At 33.3% G+C, this 26,356-nt stretch overlaps 2 protein-coding genes across 2 annotated transcripts; both read right to left on the bottom strand.

Annotated features, from left to right (window-relative positions):
- Positions 1–2,902: 2,902 nt before the first annotated feature.
- Positions 2,903–5,844, bottom strand: LOC109338849 (glucan endo-1,3-beta-glucosidase 4-like). The gene is made up of 4 exons (XM_019576195.1): positions 5,723–5,844; positions 4,286–5,533; positions 3,162–3,189; positions 2,903–3,058 (listed from the first exon to the last, which is right to left on the bottom strand). The coding sequence occupies exons 1-4, from the start codon at positions 5,787–5,789 to the stop codon at positions 2,914–2,916; spliced, it is 1,488 nt and encodes a 495-aa protein (XP_019431740.1). The 5' UTR covers positions 5,790–5,844; the 3' UTR covers positions 2,903–2,913.
- Positions 5,845–23,622: 17,778 nt separating this feature from the next.
- On the bottom strand, positions 23,623–25,780 carry LOC109338850. The gene has a single exon (XM_019576196.1). It carries the CDS (start codon positions 25,586–25,588, stop codon positions 23,858–23,860), a length of 1,731 nt encoding a protein of 576 aa, XP_019431741.1. The 5' UTR covers positions 25,589–25,780; the 3' UTR covers positions 23,623–23,857.
- Positions 25,781–26,356: the final 576 nt, after the last annotated feature.

Here is a 26,356-nt window from a genome sequence, read left to right as displayed (position 1 = left end):
AATATCAGTCAAGTTCATAATCAATTGAATTATTATCATTAAATTATGTAATGAAACATAATGAATGAATAAGAAAGGGAAAGAACGAACGTAAAACCACATTCCTATTGTTCAACACAAAATGATCATAATTATTTTTTTATTTGTGCCAAATATTCAATGATGCATTAATTCTCACTTGCAAATTTCTTAGAATCAAATTAATTTATTGTCCATTTATTCATACTTAAATTAAATGAATGAAATCAAATTTTACTCATAAATATTATATTAATATTACACACTTATTATCAAATTTATTTCAAATATTAAGTTAAATATAAGGGAATGGAGTATCTCCTGGTATAAGGAAATAAGTTATCTCCTCCTGCCAGTGAAATCATGACATATATCATGTTTCATCATTTTCTACAAAAATATTTTTAAAAATAAACAAAATAGCACACATGTCACATTTTTAGTGGCTAGAGGAGATAAGTTATCTCCTGATATGAGGAGATACATTATTCTCTAAATATAATCAGAGCATTAAGTTCATAATCAATCAAATTACTATCAATATTACTACAAGACGACAAATGACAAACGTAAGATTAAATTATGGAATGAAATAAAATGAACGAATAAGAAAGTGAGAGAACAAATAGGAAGCCACATTCCTATTGGTGAATGATGGTGAAATTTGATGAATCATAACCTGAGTTTTCATTATATTTATCTATTTGTGTAATGAAGAATGAAAGATTGTGTGATGAAGAATGAAAGAATGAATCATAACATAAGTAACATAATTCATGTTGTACAACAAAATAGATGAACCACAATGTAAAACAAAAATAAAAAAACATAGAATCAATATTATGCTACTTATGCTCAAGATTAGGTAGCAAAATGCCATTTTAACAAATTTTTTAGAAAATTAAGGAGAAATGATGAAAATACCAAAGTGTGAGAGATTATTTACTTTTTTTTTTCCTCTTTACGATCTCGTCATTGTTCATGTCATTTACAACATTACAATAATGATTATTTTGAATAGAAAATTTTATAAACAATAAAGAGATATAGAAAAATTAACCTGCAATGATGCTTCAAGGGTGAACAAACAATAAGAGACATCAGATCAAATAGAACTATCATCGATGCCCTTGTCATTAGAGACATCTCACTCCTTTAGTTATCCAACAATAATAACATATTTACAAAATAAACAAAAACAGATTTTAATACATCTTCAAAGAAAAAAATAATTGAATAGATCTACATGCATAAAATCATTTTAAAATAAGAAATTTTGAAATGGAAGAATAATATAAATCAAGAAAAGAGAAAAATGGTTGGAAAAAAGTAGAGTAATGAAATGAAGGAGTGAAAGAGAGATGAGATTCTCTAATTAGTAATAAAATGAGAGAGAAAATATATAGAAGAAAGGAGAAGAATAAAGGATAAAGAGATGTATCAAGAGATAATAATAAATGTTATAGTGTGGTGAGGTGCATTGGAGGTGGTAGAATTCTTTGAGTAAGAAAACTTTTGTTGTGAGTGTGACATGTGGTAATTCAAGGAGGTGATGACACATATATGTGAGAGAGTTTTTTTTGTTATATAGGTAATAGATTAGATTTTAAATTTATTGTATGTTTTTGTTGTAGTTAAAACATAGTTCATATGTTATTTAATGATGTTATCAACTTACTTGTGTCATTTCATAGTAGTAAAATATTTTGTTGTTGTTGTTTAATTAGACATGATAATGTTTTTAAAATTTGAACATACCATTATTAAATATTGTTACGTAATACTATGAATTTTTTAGAATTTTCATACAAATCGAGTTAACCGATCCAACTATTGACTCACTGGTTGAACTAGTACTCATTGACCCAATACCCTAACTGAGTCATTAAACAGTCCGAGTTTAGTTTAATAACACTAACCACAATGTAGTAACTATTTGAACCATTGATAAAAAGTAATCCATAAGTAGAGTTTTATAATCTCACTCAGTTGCTTTCATTATATAATCATCTATATCTATACTATATATAAAGCCAAAACTACAAATAATTATCATGACATAATTTTTCACATTTTAAGATTACTCTTTTGTAACTCCTCCATTAATAACAATCATAAACTTTCAAATATTACTTTTATTTTTTTCATAATATTATTATTCTTCAACACATTTTCTTATTTTCACCTTTTCTTCTTCAATTCTATATTTGATTAATCTTCTTACACATTTGGTGTCTATTGAGTTTCTATATAACATTTCTTATATTAAATTATTTTTCTTTAAAGAATGTAAAACAAAAATGATATATATCATAAAACATAAGAATGCAAGTTGGTAAGCACTTCATACCTATCGACGTATATATAAATTTAGTTTACAACATTACATAGATTATTTAAACATATAAATTTAAAACCATTTCCATAAACACAAATAAAATATATGTATTCTTGTCAACTGCCAAAGATTTTTTGCCTTCCAATAGAAAATTAAAAGTGAGAATAACAATGTGTGTACAAAAAAACAACATCAATCATATCTTGAAGTCGGGTATATATCAGATGTCCTACAAATTATGTTACTGTATGTATCTCAGATTTGATTGGTCATAATAATGATTAATTATTAATTTTTTAACTTCAAAATATTTTTCCAACCAATTATATACTGATAATACATACAATGACACAAGTTGTGGTGGGACAGCAAATATGCTCTGCTTGAAGAAGACCCTGTTTGTCTTATCTAGCTAGAACACTAAATTTAAGCACCTAACTATAATGAAAGTGCTAAATAAATATGACCTCAAATGCATTTTCAAGAATGAAAATGGAACAATGAAAATAGATAAAAACTAGAATCCATTGTTGAACTGCAATATAAGTGCATCGACCTTATAACAACACCAGAGCATAAAATACACAAATAGCAGATAATATATACTGAAGGGTAGACACTTGTAGATTCCAACATGATCCATGATCATGGCTTGAAGGTCCTAGTGCTGTAGGAGCTAAACTCTGTTCACCAGTTTTTGAACTGATACAAAAATATCCCTATGTTAGATAAGAATTTCAATAAACAACAATAACTTTTTAAGTGTAATTAATCATGGATGTGCATGAATTATGTATGCTTATACCTTCCTGTGTATAAACAAGATCCATAGCCTGCAACATAGTACACAGCATTAGTAGTTTAACTAATAACTAATTTGCAGGAATCCTCAACACAAGGGGTGCGAAAATACTGAAAGTAAGCATGTGAGGGATAAATTCATAGGATACATCTTTGCAAGCGTGAACTACTAGTTCTGCTCCTTTTACGTTTGTTACTTATGCAGTCCAAGTTACCAGCTCGGTTATGGGGTATTACAACGACAACAATCAAGTCTTAATTTCACTATGAGGTATTCGTAGAAGTTAATTGATGAGTAGCATTGTTGCTCCAATTCAACATTATCAAACATTAAAAGGTGTGTCCACCAGTAATTTTGCATTGCATTATGACTGAAGAAATATGAAAAATAACCCACATTCCTTTGAATACGGGTAAGCTAATAGGAAACATGACCTATACTTGAAGTAGGGTGACTATAAATTTGTCATCCTGGCATTGATAGAAATTATTTCCCTTTTGCACTTTACAAACCTACAATTTTATATAATCATAGACTGGTTCATGTATTGTCTAACATGAATTATTTAATCAAATATAGAAATGATAAAATGTCAAATTGAAAATAATGAAATCCTAATTCTACATTCAGTTCTGCAATAAAATGAATTAAACAAATTTAAAGGTATGTCATGAATCTATTTAAACAAAACAAAGGAAGAATGTGACTATTATCTTTTAGATTAAACATGATCTTCATTCAAATCAAAACAAACTGCAATCACTTTGTTGCCCTATTACTATGTCCAACAGAGACATTAATATGAGAGTAGTGATCATTTATAAAAGGAGAGTAGTGAGAGTAAGAGGCTGGTTATGCATTCCGGTAGTTATTCGGCATTTGCTGGGCAGAGACTAGAGAGTACTCTAGGCATTCCTCTGAGGAGCTTAACTCTGGGATTATAAGGATTCCTCCTTGTAATACATGTACATTTCACTAAATAAAACATACTATTTCAGTATTTCCGGAATCTGATTATGGATTCCTATCAGACACAGACGCTGTCATCAATGGCAATCAGATATAACTTGAAGTTTAAGGAGTACCATGAATGACCTAAGTAGGAAATTGAAGTCATGTGAACTTACTAGGATCCTGGGTAGTTGTTGTGGCAGTACCATTGAAGTCACATGTTCCACCAGCACCATGTGCTTTCTGATAATAATCATTATAAGCGAAAGAGGCATGGCTTATCAAATTATTCGGAAGATAGCATGGCTTCCCGGGTTGAATGGCAGCACAGTTAGTTAGGCCTTGTCCACAAGCCCAATTCAGGCCATCTTCCAGCTTATCATTTGATGCACCAGCTTTAGCCACACAAAAAACTGATGCAGAAATTCCAGTAACCCCGTCGGAAGCACTCAAACTCAAAGGATAAACAGCACTTGCATTAGGATAAAAGATGCCCCAATTTTTTTCTGATATAGGTCCATTCCTCTTGTCTTCATTAAACAATTCATATATGTATGTATTGATGGGTATGCTGGGGTGACTAGGAGGACCTGAACCATTCAGGACTCGCAGATGCAGATTATTATTGTATGTCTCGGCATTTTCGACAGTAGCATCCGGTTCATTTCCTCCACCAAGCCATGGCCAGCCAGTCTCTGTGACAACAATGGGTATGTCGTTGAAATGTATGGCTTCTATAGAATAATAGGTAGCATCCACCATAGCATCAAGCATACAATCATAACGGAATAGAGTGTTCGGGTCAACAATTCGCTTCACTGAAGGAAGGGGTTTGAAAAGAGCATATTCAATTGGGAAAAGGCCATCTGCTTTAGTGTATCCATAATATGGGTAGGCATTTAACATGTAAAAGGAATTTGTGTTTTTCAAAAACTGAAGGAGTTGGTACATTGTAGAGTTCCATGAAGAGTCAAAGGTGGCAATAGACGGCGGAAAAGTCTTAGGGATGATATCCATAGACTGTGGGGTTGAAACTTTGATCCGGGAGTGAAGATTTGCAGCAACCAGGGCCTTGTGAAGATGATTCATACCCGAAACCAGGACAAGTGCAGCATTTGGGATTGTGGAAAGAATTTCACTCCCAAATGCTATTGCCGTGATATTGGTCGCTGGCACATAAGCAATTACATTTTTAATAACCCAGGCCGCAGCTGCCGAAGGAGATTCTCCAATCCTTAACACCTCCTCGTTGATGACGCCAACAATTACTTCAATACCAGTGTTTGAAAGGGCTTGAAGTATTTGCGCATTGGCGTCATACAGGCGCACATGAGTAATTTGATTGGCCTTTAGAATATCAACCAGTTTTGAAGCAGATGGCATATCAGAAACATCAGTGCCGATGTTTACCCCCACAAATGCACCTACAAGTTCAAGAATGTGATCCAACATCAAACTAAAAACAATACTACACATTCAATAACCTTTCATATATGAAGGAAGTTCCCTTTTTGGCAATCCTAGCCGAGATATTAAAATAAATTAACCGAAAAATGCTGATACATATAGGCATTTTTCATGTGATAAAAACAATAAACAAAGGTATAACTTACCTAATGCAGTGGTTAGCATAACAATAGTGAGAATCAAAACACTTGCAAGACATTTTCTAAGCTCCATCTTATCCAATATTAATTCAATTGACAAGCACAGCCCAACACTGCTGCAAAGCAAAGCCTTATGTATCAAACTTCGGCGACGAAATGAAATCACATTTCAGGAACTAAAATTGCCAACATGAATAGAATAAAAAAGCTAACCATCAGTTAGATGAAACAACCAGAATTGAAGACTTCCAAGAACTACAGATGACAGCACAATAAATTGTAAATTAAAAAAAAAAACAAATTTAGTTTAAATCTGCAGAGTAATTATGTTAAACTTGTTTGCATGCATGTCCTCTAAAATGTTATTGCAGAAAATTGATACACACAAATCAAATCTAGTAAGAACAATTTTCCTAATTATAAAATTGAACAATATATCTTGTGGAATCACTATTAGGAAACATTGGCTTTAGCCTAACCAGTGCTTTGTACTCTCCCATCCCTAATAACAGGTCAACTATAATTAATTGAAGTAATTATTATTCTCAAAGTTATACAAAATTAAGTTAACATCTCAAAATTACCTTTACATTCTCATGGGGAAAGTGAAGAATTTATCAGAATATTGAGGGACTAATAAATATAGAGTGAAAAAATGTATAACTTATTTAATACTACCTTGGAAAATGACCACAAAAATGAATATCAGCAAAGAATATAACTACTATCCATTTATATCATTTTACACGTATTACAAATGTAAAGAACTGAATGATGCAGAAAAGAACTTAAAAGCTTAGTTTAGTTCCTATATTTTAAACCATAAACCTCAAACTCTTATCCCCTTATATTTTATTGAGAATCCCATGTAATTTAACTCAATCTAATGGTTTTTTATTATCTGCATTTTGCTCCATGCCCATTTTTGCAAGGGCTTTCAGTTAGGCCTTAACTTAGTGAATCCATCATTTTGGCTCAACATAAAATAAAAAATTTGCTACTGCTACTAAGCCTAGAGCTGTGAGCATTAAAGAACATATATTAATCATGGAAAGTCTTAAGGTTTTTTTTTAAATATTTTTATTTTAAGAGAGAAGGAAGTGGAAAGACACTAGTACAAAATGCACTAAGGGGCATAACCTAACTTGATACAAACAAAGGGTTTGCTAAGAAACCAAAAAACAAAATGCAAGCAGGAGTGCTAAAAGGAAGGAAAGTCACTGAATCAGGGGTTCAATCATTCAGACACATGAAAAACTAAGCAAGCTTTAAACTTGAATCATGTAAACTTGTCATGAATCATTATATAAAAAAGGGCGGCCTAGTCCATCCAAGACTCTCACTTAATGAAGTTTAGAGATAGTATATGTATGCAGTCTTACTTAGCCCTCAAGCCGAGTAACTGTTTCAAGTCGGGTTACTGTTTTCAGGATTTGAAAACTTGATATCATGCCTTACATGTGTGACAAGCCCACTCTCTCCCATGAATGAACAAGTGAAAAAGCTAAAAAAAACATAGAGTCAATCTTACTTAGCTCTCATGGAGAGTGTCTATTTCAAGTAGGATAACTGTTTTCAGGATTTGAAAATGTGAGATCATGTTTACTAACCAACAACCTTATACTTGCGACAAACTCACCCTCTTGTCATGATTGAACAAGTGAAAAAGCTAAATATATATATATATAGCTTATGTGATATAGAAATGCTGAAAAGAGTTTGAGTTCACAATAGCAAGCTTCTTTGAAAGTTGAAACAAGAAATAAAACCAACCCAAAGTCTGCAAAAGAAATTAAATAAGTCCAAAGTTGAAGCCCCACGCAGAAAAATAATAATAGTTATAAACAAAACAAAAGATCATGTTTCAAAACAGACCCAGGAAAAAAGAAAAGACGATGATTGGAATGTGAACGTGAAGAAGGTAAATAGAAGAAAGAAGAAGGTTGAATGAAGGTTAATGTGATTGATGAATAAGAGTTACTAAGTTAATGGAGTATAGTGAAGAGTGAAGAGTGAAGAGTGAAGAGGGAAAGTCTCACTCGTTTTACTAATTATAACTACATCACAATATCACATGAAGATACTAGCTATCATGCATTTTGTGCCTGCCAACATTCTTACTTTTATAAAAAATTAATAATAATAATTAAATATGAATAGATAATTATATAACATATATCACATCAATGTATATTTTTTATCCTAGTTTTATTTTAGATAATTATATTGATTGACGCGAAAAAAAATTAAGGGGCAACTTATAATAAGCAATTTTTCTTCCCTTTTAATATTTTATTGTCATTACTTAGTATTATTTGTTTTTGTAGAGAATTTAAAAATATTAAGGACAAAATTGAAAGTAAAAATTCCTCAATCATGGTAGTTATTTTATGTTTAGTTTTATAGATAATATAAAAATATAGATGTATAAAAAAATTGTTACTCGTAGTATTATCAATATAAGGATTAAGTATCAATGATGGATAATGTTTGTGGTAGGGTATGAATTGATAAAAATAATCTCAATACATAATTTATTATTTATCATTTATATTTAAGAGTGAATGGATGATTAAATATTAAAGATTGATAGTATAATGATAGCATAAAATATGGACATTAGGGTCAGGCGTGCACGGGTAGTGCTTACCTATATCTATATATGCATTATTTATGAGTACATGTCGATAATGTTTACCTATACTCTGTTAGAACTTGAGAATGGATGAGAATAGATGAGATTAAATGAGGAGGAGAAGAGATTTTGCAGAGAAATGAAAACAAAGGTATATGTATAGAGAAAGTGTGAATTTTCTTATATTTATACTAAGAGTTTCAACTATTAACTAATTCTCAATCAACTAACTTCTATATTTGGTAATTCTAACAACTCTTCCTACTTACATTTCTACACTTGAATTATACATTTCCTTTAACATTCCCCCTTAATTCAAGTGTCTTGGAGATTCAACACATATGCCTCTTCTTAGTTTCACAAATCTTTCGGGTTTCAATGCTTTAGTAAAACCATCTGCAAGTTGCAATTCTGTTTTGCAATGCACAACTTCAAGCTTTCCTTTGTTCACTAAATTCCTTAGAAAGTAGAACCTTACCTCTATATGTTTGCTTCTCCCTTGGCTTACTAGGTTCTTTGATAGATTAATGGCAAAGATATTGTCTATCAAAAGTTGCAAAGGTGCCTTCGCTTCAGTTTTGATCTCCTTAAGCAGTTCTTCCAACCATACAAATTGGCAGGTAACATAACATCTTGAGATGTATTATACTCCACAACTTGATAATGCAATGACTTCTTGCTTTTTTGAACACCATGAGATATGAGCTTCATTAAGCAAGAATATGTAACCAAAATTGCTTTTACTTTCAACTAGGTCACCACTATAGTCTGAATCTGCAAAACCAACTAATTCAAGTGTAGGTTTCTGATTTCTGGTTGGGAACATGATCCCATAATCTGATGTACCTTTGATGTATCTCAAAATTCTCTTGGTATCCAACATATGAGTCTTCTTTGGCTTACACATAAATCTACTCATTAAACCCACTCCAAATGCAAGGTCTGGCCTATTGTTGCATAGAAACCTTAGTGATCCAACTATTTGTTTGAACAAGGTTTCATACACTGATTCGCCATCCTCATCTTTGGTCAATTTCAAATTAGCTTTAGTATGAGTTGTTGTAGTGTTGCAAGAGCTCATGTTGAACTTGATTAGCATTTCATTTGCATACTTCTTTTGATGCATCAAGATTCCTGCAGTTGTGTATGCAAATGTCATACTAAGGAAGTAACTTAGCCTCCCTAGGTCAGTCATGTCAAATTCAGATTTCATGATCCTCTTGAATTCTTCAATTCCTTCTGGATTTGATCCAATTACCAATAAGTCATCAACATACAAGTAGATGATTAGTAACTCTCCTTGTCTTCCTTCTTTGACACACACTTCATGCTCAACTGAACACTTTTGAAAATTGAGTTTGTCCATGAAGGAGTCTATTCTTCTATTCCAGACCCTTGGTGCTTGTTTCAGGCCATATAATGCCTTGTTTAGTTTGTAAACTAAGTGCTCATTGCCACTTGTTATGAATCCAGGAGGTTGTTGTACATATACTTCTTCAATCAGGGGTCCATAGAGGAATGTTAACTTTACATCAAGCTGAAACAATGTCCAATTTCTTGCACGGGCAATTGCAATGACCAACCTGATGGTTTCAATTTTGGCCACAGGAGCAAACACCTTTGTGTAGTCTAAGCTTTGTTTTTGTAGAAATCCCTTTTGTAACCAATCTGGCCTTGTATTTAGAGAATGATCCATCATGATTTATCTTCTGTTTGAAAATCCATTTCACCCATATTTGATGTTTATCTCTTGGAAGCTCAACTAGACTCCAAGTCTCTTTCCTTTCAATGGATTTGATTTCTTCATCCATTGCATCTTTCCATACTTTCTATTTTAGAGCTTCAGATTCATCTATTGATAATGCTTCAGCCATCAATGCTAGGTGAATTAGATCTCACTCCTCATTGATCTGATCATCGGTGTGTACTTCATAATCATTGAATCTGATAGGTCTTGATCTTAGTCTTTGAGATCTTTGAGTTATTGGGATTTCATATGGAGTAGATTCACCTTCTTCATTTTCTCTTACATTCAAGTTTTTTGTGCTTGATTCATATTCACCGAATCTAGGGAACATCTTCTTCAGGTTGGTATACATTCTCTTTCAATCCCATTGTTCATCTTCTAAAACCAGAACATCTCTACTTATCAGGATCTTTTCTTTGATTGGATCAAATAACCTATAAGCTCTAGTAGGATGGTAGCCAACAAGCACCATATCCTCACTCTTGTCTTGAAGCTTGGTCCTCTTTTGACTTGGCACATGTTTGAAGGCTAGTGACCCGAAGATTTTGAGATGACCAACAAGTGGTTTTCTGCCTGACTAGACTTCAAGAGGAACTCTTCCTTCAAGTTTCTTTGTTGGACATCTGTTCATAATATAAACTAAGGTTGGCACAGCCTCTGCCCATACCTTTTGAGGTAGATCATTTCCTTTTATTAAACTTTTGGCCATGTTCATGATGGTTCTGTTCCTCCTCTCTGCAAGACCATTGTGTTGAGGAATGTAGGGTGCTATTACTTCATGCTTGATCCCTTGATTCTTACAATAGTTTTCATGTTCATTTGAAGTAAATTCCCCTCCTACATCTGTTCTAAGCACTTTCAATTGCTTTCCACTCTCCTTTTCTATTGATGCTTTGAAGTTTAGGAAGGCTTCCAATGCGTTACTCTTGGCCTTCAACGCATCCATCCATAAGGTTGACACAGCCTCTGCCTATAACTTTTGAGGTAGATCATCTTCTTTGATTAAACTTCTGACCATGTTCATGATGGTTATGTTCCTCATCTCAGCAAGGCCATTGTGTTAAGGGTTGTAGGGTGCTATTACTCCATGCTTGATCCCTTGATTCTTACAATAGTTTTCATGTTCATTTGAAGTAAATTCCCCTTCTTCATCTGTTCTAAGCACTTTCAATTGCTTTCCACTTTCCTTTTCTATTGATGCTTTGAAGTTTAGGAAGGTTTCAAATGCATTACTCTTGGCCTTCAACACATCCATCGATATCATCCTATCGAGTTCATCTACAAATATGATGAAGTACATGTTGCCAGCTAGTGAAGGTGTTTCAAAAGGGCCACATACATCTAAGTGTACCACTTCTAAAGTTGATCTTGATCTCATGTATCCTTCTTGTTGAATGAATTTCTAGTTTGCTTCCCAACCAAACAAACTTCACAAGCCTTTTCTGGTTGAGATGTAATAGGAATTCCAATGACCAGTTGCTTTGACCTTAGGTGGTGTAGGCTTCTGAAGTTCAAGTGTCCATATCTTGAATGCCACAACTAACTTTCATCATTGGTTTTCAAGGTGGCTAGACATTGTACTTCAGCTGCCTTCATATCAACTTGAAAGGTTCTGTTCTTTGCCAGTCTGCTTCTTATGATGAGTCTCTGATCAGGGTCAAACAATTCAAGCATGCCATCCTTCATGAGAGCATTGAATCCTTTTTCTACTAGTTGGCCTATGCTTAGTGAATTGCATTTCATCATAGGCACATAGACCATATTTGATATCATAGATTTTGATCCACACCGCCTCATTGTTACTACATTCTCAGTTCCTTCAACCTCAAGTGAGCTATCATCAACAAATTTTATTTTGCTCTTCTTTGAGGAGTCAAAATCCGTCAGCCACTCCTTATATTTTGTCATGTGATTTGAACAACCTGAGTCTAAGTACCATGACTCTGTGTGTGCATCTCCTACATAGGTTGTCACCATTAGACTTAGAGGTTCTAAGTCTGATTATTCTTGTGCATTGTAGGCTTCTTCACTCTTCTTTGATTTTGCCTTGTCCGCATGACACTCATAAGAGTAGTGTCCTTGTTGGTGAAAATTTAACGCTACACCTTTCTTCTGTCAAACTTTTTATTTTATTTTGATTCATTCTTGACCCTCTTCTTCTATCAGAAGACTCAGGCCAATCATGACTTGATTTGCTTTTATCTGATTTCATAGGCCATTTTCATTGCATTGATGTCTTTTGACTCTTCTATTGCCACAACAATGAAGTCAAATTTCTGAGGCAAAGACCTCATGATCTTCTCAGTTATCATGAGATCTGAGATATGTTCTCCATAGCCTTTCATTTGATTGTTGATGGCTAGAATCTTGGTGAAATAGTCACCAATCTTATACTTTCTTCCATGTTCAGCAATTCATATTGTCTCCTAAAGGTTTGAAGTTTTACATTCTTTATCTTATATCCACCAGCATGGCTTCAAATTAAGATGTCACGGGCTTCCTTTGCATTGTTAGCATTCTGAATCTTCTCAAAGGGCACATCATCTACACACTGATGAATCAAGAACAATGCTTTATTGTCATTCTTTTTGGCATCTTTGTATGTTGTTCTTTGCAACTTAGTGGCATCAAGATTCAATTGAAGAACTCCATCCTCTACAACCTCACTCACTTCTTGGAAGCAAAACAATATATTCATTTGTGTTCTCCATCTGTCCCAATTCTTGTCTGTTAGAATAGGGAGCCCCATTGATGGGAGATTGCTGCCATTACCCACCATTTTCAGTCTTGATGAATATGTCTTTGGTCTTTCTCAGATTAAGACTCCACCAAGAGATTGCACCAATTGATCAACCTTTCTCCTTGTACCAATTCACCTTTCGAATGGTTTTTGAGATTGCACCTTCACCCTTTCTTCTTGATCTGTAATTCGCTTCTTCCTCTTTTTTTGTGCCAACAGGTCCCTCTTCTTCATTTAGCTCTGATACCAAATTGTTTGAACTTAAGAAGGGATGGGAAGAGATTAAATGATGAGGAGATGAATTTATGCAGAGAAATGAAAACAAAGGTATATGTATAAAGAAAGTGTGAATATTCTTATTATCTCAACAAAGATACATTGCCTTCTATTTATAGTAAGAGTTTCAACTACCAACTAATTCTTAATCAACTAACTTCTATATTTGGTAATTCTAACAACTCTTCCTACTTACATTTCTACACTTCAATTAAATACTCATACCCAGAGCTGCATTATTTACGGGTACTCATATATAGTGCTTACATATATCCATATATGCACTATTTATGATTACTTGGGATAGCCAGCGAGTTTCCAATTTGAATTATATATTTATATATTTTGTAATAATGAATATATAAAAGTAATTTTAAATGAATAATAAGATATGTATTTGATGTATTTGAAATAATAATAAAGTAGAAAATATGTAATCTTAATATAATAATAAAAATTATAATATATAATATAATATTTAATTAAAAATAAATTTATAAATATACGGGTATACACATGGCGGATATCATAATACTCGTTCTCATCCATAAGTTATTATTATGAGTACTTGTTGTGTGTATTTTTACGAGTGCCAATAGGTCGAGTATTTTTTGTTATCATAAAAACTCTCATGCTTTTACTGCATATATTTATGGGCATACATAGCATCATATATAAAGTCTTATTTCTCTGTTTCTTTTATCAACATGGACTTTATTAAACTAGCTTTCAAAGTTTTTTTGTGTGAACCTTGTGTTGTATGGATGATGGCTAACATTATGTAGGAACAAGATCCTCCCCATTGGAGAGAATTTTTTTTTTCTTTTAGTTGCAAGGATAAAAGTGTAATCTAATCACAAATAGAAAGGAAATAAATGTCATTACACTTTACTTTTTCTTTGCTTTTTAAGAATGTTTATCTCCCCATTACCAGAGATGACTCTCCCTACATTATGTAATTGTTTCCATCCTTCTCTACGGATCAAGTGATTACATCATTTCTATGACCTGCATCTCTTTTTTCACCACTAGTATAACTCAATACCCTTTTTTCTTCATAACCTCTCTAAATGGAGGAAAAGCTTTAGGTATGTGGCACGTAATGTTCATCAGGGACTCATGGATTAGCTTAACATGGTTAGAAACTATTCGCAACCCTCTAATCCAGTGACATTGTCCTATTGCAGGTTAGGTCAAGCTCAATGTTGATGAGAGTTACAAATAATAAAGCATATGAAATTATTGGAACCAATCCATCATAATTCTGAGTTCTCCCATACCAATAATTTCACATGCTTTATTATTTCCGAGATACACGAAACCAAAATTGCTTGCCCTGTATGTGGGGAACCATTCTCTGTTTGGCGTCATGTGGTGGAAACAACCAGTGTCAAGTATGCAAGTACATGTCGTGGAAGCAACATTGGGAAGCAGTCAAATGGATTTTCAGATATTTGAAGGGGACTACAAGTCTCGGTATCATGTTTGGTAGCCAACAGAGTAAGCCTTCAGTTATTGGTTATGTTGATTCAGACTATGCATGAGACTTGGATGATAGAAGGTCCACAATGACAACGGGGTTTGTCTTCACCCTTGTAGGTGGACCAATTATGTGGAGATCATCAGTTCAGTCTGTTGTTGCTATGTCCACAACTGAAGTAGAGTACATGACAGCTGGTGAAGCTTCTAAGGAAGCCCTATGGCTTATGGGGCTGGTAAATGAGTTAGACATTGAGCAAGGTGGAGTTCCGCTGCATTGTGATAGTCAGAGTGCTATATTCTTGGCAAAGAACCAGGTGTATCATGCTAGGACCAAACATGTTGATGTGAGATTTCACAAGATCAGAGAGTTGGTAGCTTGTGGGCAGATACTATTGCATAAGGTTCACATTTCAAAAAATGCAGCTGATATGCTAACCAAACCGGTTATCGTGGACAAGTTCAGGCATTGTCTGAGCTTGCTGAACATTCACTGATGCTGGACTATGGAGCGCCCCCTACCCAATGGCGGAAGATGGAGATTGATGATATTCGCCAACATGGAGATTGTTGTGCAATGACTCATATCTCTAGATAACAACAATACAAGTTATGAGCTTGGGCTGATGTAAAGGGGTTGGGGTAGAGGACTATATATATTTATGTTATGTAAACCTAATGTAATAAGGAGAAGAGTAGTCAAACACTAATCCTTATTCTCTAATAATATATAGTGGTAGCTGCTCAACGTTCTTGGGGACATAGGCACAATTGGTCGAAACTCGTTACCAAATCTCTTGTGTTATTCTTTTGTCTCTGTATTCTTTTGTCCCAACAGTAGAAGGTGCAAGACCATAGATTATGTACATAGATCACTTCTTGCAAACAACATCACATTTTTTTCCTAAACCAATCACAATGTTACTTTCTTTTATTTTTGTTTTTCAAAATTTTATTTTACACATGTGACAATATCTTATTAGTTTGGAACAGAGAATGAGACATTGTTTGAAACAGTTGGACTTTCACCCAAATTATGGAGAAGAGGTGCACCGATGTAGAATGTTCTTGGAATTCGTGCCACTTTTATTGCAAAAACTGCCTTTAAATAGGCTCAAATTAAGGTTCATGGTACTATTTTTTATGGGTTTAATCAGTCCTTCCTTTTTTTATAAAGTATATTTACAAGGAAGACTCCAAGAATAAGTAAAAAAGAATTACTTTATATCTTAGACATTTATTTAATGAAAATCTAATTGTTCAGATTTACTTACTAATTTTAATCATTAAAATTTTCTAAAATGGATAACTAAGATGTGTAGGAACTTTTTTTATTTACTCTCAGAGTAAGTGAATTCCTTCTCTATTTTTAATATAATAGGTAAATAAATAATTCATAAAATAACCAGAATTTTTATTTAGAAAATGATGAAAAAAGTTTAAAGGGTTTGACAGTGTTTATCCTACATTTTTATTTTAACTTGCAAATTTTGTAATTTTTTTGAACAATATAAAGTTTAATTCTTTTGTGGACATCACCCATGATAATGAAGTCTATATTCATTCACACAAAAATTTGAAAGTTTTGAGGAATAAAGTTGGTAGGTTATTAGAGTGTTGAGATTGTAAACATTTTGGGATTGTTGTGTTGCTAACGAGGAACTATGTAACAAAAGAAATAAAAAAATGGGAACTAAGTTTAAACTTTTGAAGGACTAAATAGAAATCATAGAATGAGTACAATTCAAAATAAACAACTTATTATAACAAAGTATTGTTTTATCAAGTCATCGGTCAAAATTGTTCGATTCTTAGGAGTGACACTAGTTAGAAGGGATAACCATACGCCCAAAAAGAAATTAATTCATTAACAAAAGATAAGAAATACCAATAATAGTACAAAAAAATCACCAGTCAATAATGATTGGCAATCTCCAACCACCAACATATTTTTAAAGACAAATAGACTATGCACATTAGTTGAATTTTTAGTATTATCCTCACCATTCTCATTGTTGAGGAGAGTTATACAAAAACTCCCAAAACATAAATACTAAATAACTTGTCTCTAAAACTTTTGAGTATTATCCTCACCATTCTCATTGTTGAGAAGAGTTACACAAAAACTCCCAAAACATAAATACTCAATAACTTGTCTCTAAAACTAGAGCAATCAATACTCTTAAGAAGATAACAAGGACAAGATATACATTGAAAATAGGATGAATATTATAGTGGATTATTTATTCACAAGATAGAATCTATATAATACATTGGTCTAGGCATATGAGTAATGATTTTCAATTAGTGGGATCTGATTATAAGATATTTTTTAAGACTTTCCCTCAAGTTGGAGAGTGAATATCATGAAGTTTCGACTTGCTACGCAATGCCAAAAATTGGTCCTTCCCCAAAGTTTTTTTTGAAAATGTTTGCTAACCAGAAGCGTGTTGGTACATAAGAAGGATTAATCATTCCAACTTGTAGATTTTCTCGAACAATGTGACAATTTATTTCAATATGTTTTGCATGTTCATGAAAAATGAGATTCACAACAATGTATAAGGCTTATTGACTATCACAAAATAAGAGTTTAAGAGTTGTTTGTGGAATTGTCAAATCATTTAGTATATAGTGCAACCAAGTCAGCTCCAAACATGTGTTGGCCATAACTTTGATATTCAGCTTCTGCTGATAATCTTGAAACATTGATTTGTTTATTGGATTTCCATGAGATAAGAGAATCTTTAAGGAAAATGTTGTATCCTGTAACTAACCTTCTTGTGGCACGACAATCTGCCTAATTTGAACCACAAAAAGCTTTCATAATAAGATTGTTCATAGAAGAAAATAATAGACCTTGTTCAGGAATACCTTTGATGTATCTAACGATTCGTATAACAACATGTCAATGAGTTTTTCTAGGCTCATGTATGAATTGACTCAAAGTTCGAACATGTAGACTATGGCCTTGTGACAATAAGATAAATCAACCTATCAACAAGTCTTCTATATTTGGTTGGATCATTTAGTAATACTCCATTTGTGGGAGTGAGTTTCAAATTTTGTTTCATTGGAAATTTGTCTCTGCATACTCCTAATAGTCTCAAATATTGTAAAATGTCTATAGAATATTTTCTTTGAGACATAAAAATACCTTGTTTGGAACGAGAGAATTCAATGCCTAAAAAATATTTCGAATCTCCAAGATCTTTGACACATAAGTGCTTGAGGAAAAACTCTTTTAAGTGTTTCATTTCTTGAAGGTCATTTGCTGTTAGAAGTATATCATCAACATAGATAAGAACAATATTAAGTGAAGTACCTTAATGTTTGATGAAAAGAGAGTAGTCAGTCTTTGATTGTTGATAACCAACTTTTCAAATGGTATCTAATAAGGTTGAGAATTAGTTTCTCGAAGTGTGTTTAAGTCCATAACGTGATTTGTTGAGCCGACATACAATGTTCTCCCATATCAGTGAAGACTAGGTGGAAGCTCCATGTACATTAAGTCATACTAATCACCATGAAGAAACATATTTTGCACATCTAGTTGGTGGGTGAACCAATTGCGAGCAGTAGCAACATTAAGAAGACAATGAAGTATAGTGAGCTTAGTAGTTGGAGAATTTTTTGATTTGCTAATTAACACCTTCAACTTGGGTGTGCCCTTTAGCAAATAGACTAACCTTATCACATGCAATGGTCCCATTAGATTTATATTTTATTTTGTATACCCATTTGCCGTCAATAGGTTTATGACGATTAGGAAGATGAACCAAATCCCATATGTTTTTTTCCTCCGGTGCTTTTAATTCTACGTGCATACTTACTGCCAATGTGGATCAAGTTTAATTCTACATGCATACTTGTGTGTGAGCTACAATATTAGCTAAAAAAGTACAATGGAAATAAGATATAAAGAGTATAAATAGAAATTATAATTCAAAATAATCATAAAGTATTTATCAAATCATAAGTGGTGAGTAATCCCTAACATGTTTTTAAAATACAAATGGTGGAAACTAATTACAATTTTAGCATCATCATCAATATTCCCATTATTAAGGGGAGTCCCACAAAACTTCCCAAAACATAAATATTAAATAACATGTCTCTGAGCAATTGATACCTTTGCCTCATTTCACCGTATTACTCAATATTAACCATTAGTGATGGAGAAGTTAAGAAAATTAGAATATAATAGTTATATTACAATTTTAAATATGTTGAACTAGTAGGTAACATAGGATATAATAGAATAAGATCACATATTATCACTATGATGACAAATTATGTGTTTAAGTTTAGTATGGATTATTAAAAGGATTCGAAAATTTAGGACTCCCCACCTCCTAAAGCTACTCTTATTTTACAGACGGACCCTTCTCATTTGTTTTAATTGCTTTCTTATTTCTTTAATTTCCGAAGTACAAAAAAACTATAATATGTTACTTATTATGATTGGTTAGAATAGTATAAAATTATCAATATTTATGTATTGTCAATATGACGATTTATATATTGTCAGTACATCATCTATAATTCATTTGTATTTTTTAAGAGTCAATAATGATTGAAAATGAATATCAGATAATAGACTCACAATGAATAAAAAATTTACACCATCAATGCTTACATTTTTTTCTTCTCAATTATTAAAATTTTAATTGAAATATATTCTTTCATTTGATTATAAAGAATGACACATTCACACCCATGTTTCCATAAGATTTAATATGTATATATTAATTATATAAATGTTTTTTATACTGTCAATACATCATCTATCGTTCATATGTTAACTATTATTAACTTTCAAACAAAAAATAATACAAATCAATGATAAATGATATATTGTTAGTGTAAATTTTTTTAGTATAGATATTACTTTTTTTCATATACCAACTCTACTACTACCACCACATAATAGTTAATTTGGTGCTCTAGTTGTTACCATTGGGCTTTGGGCCATAGACTATTTCTTTGCCCCATTTGGCCCAATCCCAATTACATTGCAATCACAAAACCCTAATCGCAGCAATAACAAGAACCCTAGACGCTGCAAACCCGCCTATATATACTGCTACACTTCACAGAATCAAAATCAAGCTCACAGCAACCATGTCTGTCCCTCTTCTTTCAAAGAAGTTACAAAAAAAGTGTCAAGAGGTTTAAGAGACCCCAGATTGTTTCCAAGATCTCTGTCTAGGTATAGGTTCGAAGCATTAGATGCTGTTATTTTAACTTGTGTTGATGTTTAAATGCATGAAGTTTTGATCTTTGGATATTATTTATCATAATTTTGCATTATGTATTGTCATTGTTTATGATAATGTCTTGTTTGTAAAGGATATGATGATTCTTATTGTCGCCCCAGTCTTAATTTGCACGATAAGGTGTAAGATGGTGATTGACCTTTTAATCTGATCCTTCTATTTCAAATCTCAGCTTTTGTTTCGTTTTAACTTCATTTTTTATTAAGTTTTGTTGTAAATTTGTTACATTAATTTTCTTATTTTTTAACTATTTAATGTATAAGGTGAGTTTTCTTGGCTAATGGGATATGAGGATATTTTTTTCAGCAACACCCAGTCTTACCATCTAATGTGTGGTGAAAATCTGACTATCTGATCCCATATACAATTTAGAAATTAAGTTTGTTTTAACGTGCTCTGATTTTTAGAATTAACTTTTCACTGGTTCATTGAGTATTAATTTGTTGATGTTATCGAAGTTATGGGATTTTGGTAACAAGTTTTGACATTGAGTATTAAATTTCGCTGAAAATTGATAAATGATGTACTTTGAACCCAAAATCATTGTATTTTAAAGTGTAGTATTGTACAAACGTGTAATGAGATATGATGATGTATATCCATATATTCTGCAATTGAATGATGAACAAAACATGCACTACCATCTGATCTCTTACAATGTTTCCACATTTTGTAGTTTTGTGATTTCTAAGGAAGTTTATTGTTCTAATTTGCTTTTTATTTTGATTTTTGGTTTATATTATCATGAAAGTCGTTGTTTTTACTTGCCTATGGTATCTGATGTACAGATTTAAGACTTTTGTCTATAGTATCTGGACATTTCGTTTAACGGGCGTATAAAGAATTTTTACAGGCTTTGCGACACAGATTGCTTTCTTTATATATAAGCTTTCTGTTACTTAATTCCTGTTTACATTTTCTGCTAAAAGCAAATGAACCGTGTTTATTTTTTGTTTGTTAACAAACTTGCCATTATGCAATCTATGATGCAACTTTATGTCCTAATGCATGATTATTCCGTGATTATTTACATAAAAATCACCATCTTTCGGCTGAGATTGCAGATGTGATTTCTGAATTTTTGTTCATAATTTTAAAATGTTTTAAACTTTCGTGTTCCTTGATAGTTATCTGATTTGCTCATCCTTTGCTGGTTTGTCAATTGTCTTGATGCATATGAAGTATTTTATGTATGCTTGTTTGTTATGACATTTTTGTCACAAGTAGCCCACATGGTTTTCGAGCTTAGTGGTGGTAGCCTCCCCGAGATTAAGTACCAAAAGGTTTGGTGCCATCCTGATATTATCGAGGCTGGTTTTTTGTACATCAGAATATACATATGGATTTCTTTCCGCTGTGGCGCAATTCTGGGATTTTGGATTGGGCTTTGTGATCACTTTGTGATCACTATGTAACAATTATGAATAAATATTATTTTTTGTAAGTTCGGCTGTAGAGTCTCTCTTTGTTACATTTATCTTCACTAGTTGAGTTTTTAAATCTTAATAATTGGTGCCCAAGAGTTGAAAGGCTTTCATTGTTTTGCTGCTTGACTGTTAAATTCGTCAGTAACAAATTTATTATTACGCATAGTTATCGAGGTTGATGGTTCGAGTGAATCTTCGTGATAGTCATATCAATGAAACTAAATGAGATTTTGAAAACTCTGTTGGCACAGAAGGGGCCGAAAAATGAAATTTGATAATTCAATTAATTAAAGTTCTCTCGTCAGGCGGCGCAGTTTTATTAGGATGATCAAATTGTGGTAGTTCTAATCTTTAGATTGTCAGTAATATACTTTGAATTGTATTAATTTGGTGATGCAATATCTTTCATTCCAAAAATGTATTTCATAATTTATTTCGCGTTCATTGTGATGTATGTCATTGGATGATAGTCATAGTATGTGTGCCTCACTAAAAATACAATCTGTTAGGTAAATACGATTTAGATCTGTTCGTATGGGACAAATTGATCATAGTTTTATACCATCCGTACGCGGTTAACAAATATTGTTCTGAATTTTGAGAATACACTTGATTAACATTTTTCTTGAGATAACTACTTAACGGGAGGTCTAGTAGATTAAGGGTGTGAGTTTACTAAGCATGCCTTTTCGTTAGTTTTGCTTGCAAGTTTACGTGAGTGAAACTGTACTCTTGGCAAATTAGTAATTATCAACCAAATTACTTAAATGATCGATACTTTGATAATGTCCCCTTTTGTTTCTGGTGTTACAGTAAGTGTTTAAATTTTACTCACATTGATTTACTGTGGATACATATTTAATCCTTAGTTATTCTCACTTATTACATAAAAATAAGCATTTTGATTTCCTTTGCTTTTGAATTTTAAGTCACCCAAACTGATTGTGATTTCCCAGCTGCAAGTTGCTAGGTGATAAGACTTGCTAACTATTCATGATTTGAAGGGGCCGTGATTATGACTCAACACCCTCACCCGTTTTTCGGATATGGAATAAATCAACCCAGTTAAGTGAGAATATAAGAAGGGAAGGTAATGCTTAGGAAGAAATTGCACCAAATAAAGCTGCCCCATAATACATTGAAAATGAAGATTCCTAGTAAATAGTAGTGAAGAATATGGTCAGGAGTATCCAAACCTATCTAATATAGATGTATGTTGGAGTGTTTGACATGTCGTCTGCAACTAAGGCACCAAAAAGAAACACAATTAAAAATAAATCTAAAGACATTATGTTGGGGAAGCAGGCTTTTTTAGTTATTAGACGAAAACAAATGATGAAAAGAAGGACTGGAATGACTAGAAACACTCTGAATATGTATTTCAATAAGAAATATGAATCAAATGTAAATTAGGATCCAAACTGGAGAAAAAAGTGCAAGCAGGCTAAATCCTTAACACTATTTTAGTTGCACTAAATTTGTGCCGTGTGCTATGAAAACAAGCACATCAGCATATACTTCTTCAAGGATCAAAGCAGAAACAAAATGATAATGCCTACCTCTTGCCGGAAATAAAGGTGAAGCCCAGTCTTTTGATTGGATTGGAGTATATCAACAACAGAAATGTTAAATCTCAGAAATGAGTCAAGGTAAAAAGCAGAAAATTTGTCAACATCCCATGGTCAAAAGCAAAGACCTTTCAGCACATGGTTGTCAAAATGAATGGAAGATTGCGAAGGAGACATCTTTCACAGAATGCAGATGATAGGAAGAATCAGAAACTGCTGCAAAATGAAATCCTTTCTCGTGGTATATGAATGAATACAGAGTAGCATCATTAATGGAAAGCAAAGTGGGAATGGTGGTCTAGCAATAAAATGGCAATTCCATAGCTGTTAAGTTATTCCAATGATGTAAGCACACATAAATGATGAGAATACACATAGGTAGGGAAGGTATTAGACTTGGAAAATTTGTAGGGCCTTGCAAAGCTTGGACGCTTGAGGCATAAATTTCGGTTAGAAAATTTGTCATGGTATCGTTATGTTGTTTATAATGAGAATTCACTGCATTATGTATTTTGGTATATCATCTAGAGCTTGGACAAAATTATGCAGAGCCATCAACCCAACCAAACCAAACTCTACGAAATAAACCTGCAACTGTTTATAATCATTTCCAAGTTAAACTGTTAAAGACAGTCATATTTCCAAAACACCAAATGGAATCTTAAAGGGCCACAACAAATTTTGCATTAGCTAACTTGGCCTTCCAAAAATAGGCGAGTAACGAAAGAGGAAGACATAACTCAGCAGCTTCTTAAAAAATGCACATGTGATATAATGATGTAAGAGGACACGAAAGGGGATTCAATAGTATGTATACAAAATCATAACAATTAAAATAAATCTATCATCAATACAATAAAAGAACAAGCAAGTACATCAATATGCTCAATTTAACCCGATGGTATTAACCTGAAACTGAAGCAAAAAGGAAGGCCTGATTGAACCCATAAATTTTGAATAAGCAATCAAAAAACATGAGTGCCAACCTGATTAGCACGTATTAACTCCATCCTTGCAATCTTGAGTCAAATTATAGAATGTCTCCACACGTGTCTTTCCACGGTAAAAGACTTCCGTATCCACTGCAACTCTCATGTACCCATCAAACTCAACAGGTTTTTCATTGTTGAGAAGACTAGTTTCGTTGTACCACTCACTTGTATTTCCCCACAGTTCCTTATAATCATCAAGCAAATGGACCTTATAATTCGATCTCAACTTATCAAAGTAATTATAAAAAGGCTCATTGGTGGCAATATACAAATTCCTCCAAGGCTGAACCATCCCTTTAAGTTTCTCGACAAGAGCATCAGGCGACGTGTCATAATCCAAATGAGGCCATAGGTCCTTCCTCTCAGCTTTCTCTCCCCGAATCACATGCACCGCATCGAAATCCCAGTCCATTCTCCCACTGATCTCTGTAACAATATTCATCAATCTCTTCGACTTCCACAGAGCATGCCACGGTCTCTGAACGTACTTCGCAGCCTGACCTTCACAAATCCTATACCAATAATTCTCCGGCTCGGGCGCATCAAACTGCCTCCATATGATAGTACTCTTATCTTTCTTAAGCTGCATCGGAGTGACCTTGTGTGTGACAACCTTCTTAACAGGGACCTTCCTCTTCTTACGATGGTTCTTATCCCACTTCTTCCAATCCCTCAAGAACTCACCTTCCTCCACAATAGAAGCCTCTTCTTTCAAATGCTCGAAATCGAAATAGTACCTAAAATCCTTCCCTTCCTCATCCTTATTGCTAGGGTTATAAGTAGCAGCCAAACACATACTCAAATCCATCACAAAAGTCCTATTCAAATACATAGCCTCACCCAACCCACACAAAAAACTCCACATATAATGGTTCATCCCCTTACAATAATCGCCACCTCTAGAGTAATACAAATACTTCCCATTCCTAAAATTAACCTGTGACCCTAAACTAGGTATAGTATCATTAATCTCATCATCACGGTTCGAATTACTCGAAATTCGCGGCGAATTCTTCCCCCTGCCACCTGCACCCGTAGCACGAGTACCATTGCGCCGCGCATTCGAACCAGAATGCCATCCCCCAGCATGAACCACCTTATACCTGCAATCATCAGTAACCCCAATCTTAAATCTTCGAAAATCACGATACTTCCGCCACGACTTCTCCTTCTTATTGCGAAACCGCCACGCAACATCACACTCATCAGAATCAGAACCATTCACCGGCGTCCGATATTCAAAGAAAACAATAGACTTGAACGCTCTGAGATTAAACCGTTGCACCGCAACCAAAACACGAGGATCAGAGCAATTTAGGGTTCCAGAATCAATCTCCTCAGAGGCACAAACATCAGAGGGGAGAGGAATGGTGGAATTAGCGATCTTATCCTCAGTTATCTGAATCTGTGATTCAGTGACGGAAGTTGCGGCGGCGCGTGAGGGATTTGGCGCGTGTTGCGGCGGAAGAGTGATATCTTCGCCGGTTTTGAAAATAGAGGTGTCGACGTGGAAAGTGGGGTTTTGGGGTTGGGTGAAGAGTTGAGTAAGGGCTGGAGCAGATTGGAGCCATGGGTCAGGTGGTTGGTAAGTGATGGCTATGATGGTGAAAATAAGGACTGAGAAAACGAAGAAAGAGAAACAAAGGTTGCTTATTAGTTTTATCAGATTTTGGCCAATAGGTTCTGTTGTGTTGATATTGGTAGTGGTAGTGGAGTTTGAGTCTATCATTGTTTTTTTGGTGTTTAGTGAATGTGGGGAATGGAATGAAATATGAATATGAGAGAAAGTTGATGAAGAAAGCGAAGAGTAGATCTGAAATTTTGGGTTAGTGAGGGTCTCACTCACTTAACCAGCATGCGTTTGATTTGTGTTTGCTTTAACTCAATGAGTTGCTACTTACCAAAGTTGAGCTGAGAGGTTGAAGCTAGCTTGGCTTCAGACAAAAACAATGCCTGCCACTTTACTCTATGTGTAAGCATCACTCACTTCATTCCATATGACTTGTTTCTTACATTTTTTAACTTTATTATAAATTGAAGAGTAACCTTAAATGTTAATTAAACTAATTATTGAATTCAAAACTCTTGCTTTATATGTTATTAAATATGTTCCTTTTTGGACAAGATTTATTCAATATTTATATAAATACATATGAAATTATATATATTCATTATTTTGTGAATCATCTATAGGAAATAATTAGAGAATTAATAAGTATAACCATTATAGTAGTAAATCATTAGTACAATGACATACTAAATAACTAGCAATTGAAAAAAAAGATTGTTAAAAAAACGAAATTATATCATTGAATAGATTGCTACAACCAAATGAACGATCCACATTGTTAAAAATACATACAATTAGTATATTCAATAATAACTTATAAGTGGATATGAGTATCTTTTGAAATAGATGTATATTTAAAATATTTGAAAAGTTGTTAGAAGTTACTATAAGTTACTATAAGTTGTAGTTAGTTTTGTTTTAATTAAT

The sequence above is a fragment of the Lupinus angustifolius genome, unplaced genomic scaffold (assembly GCF_001865875.1).
Source record: "Lupinus angustifolius cultivar Tanjil unplaced genomic scaffold, LupAngTanjil_v1.0 Scaffold_45_81, whole genome shotgun sequence".
Lineage (NCBI taxonomy): Eukaryota > Viridiplantae > Streptophyta > Magnoliopsida > Fabales > Fabaceae > Lupinus > Lupinus angustifolius.
Note: the sequence above shows the minus strand (reverse complement) of the source record. Positions and strands in the feature narration are given on the sequence as shown.

What these genes read in the sequence shown, in the direction of transcription:
- LOC109338849 (XM_019576195.1), bottom strand. Translation starts at nt 5,789, where the DNA reads ATGGAGCTTAGAAAATGTCTTGCAAGTGTTTTGATTCTCACTATTGTT. An exon ending in TATGCTAACCACTGCATTAG is followed by an intron (nt 5,534 to 5,722) that starts GTAAGTTATACC and finishes TTGAACTTGTAG; the next exon opens with GTGCATTTGTGGGGGTAAAC. An exon ending in AACAACTACCCAGGATCCTA is followed by an intron (nt 3,190 to 4,285) that starts GTAAGTTCACAT and finishes ACTATGTTGCAG; the next exon opens with GCTATGGATCTTGTTTATAC.
- LOC109338850 (XM_019576196.1), bottom strand. Translation starts at nt 25,588, where the DNA reads ATGATAGACTCAAACTCCACTACCACTACCAATATCAACACAACAGAA.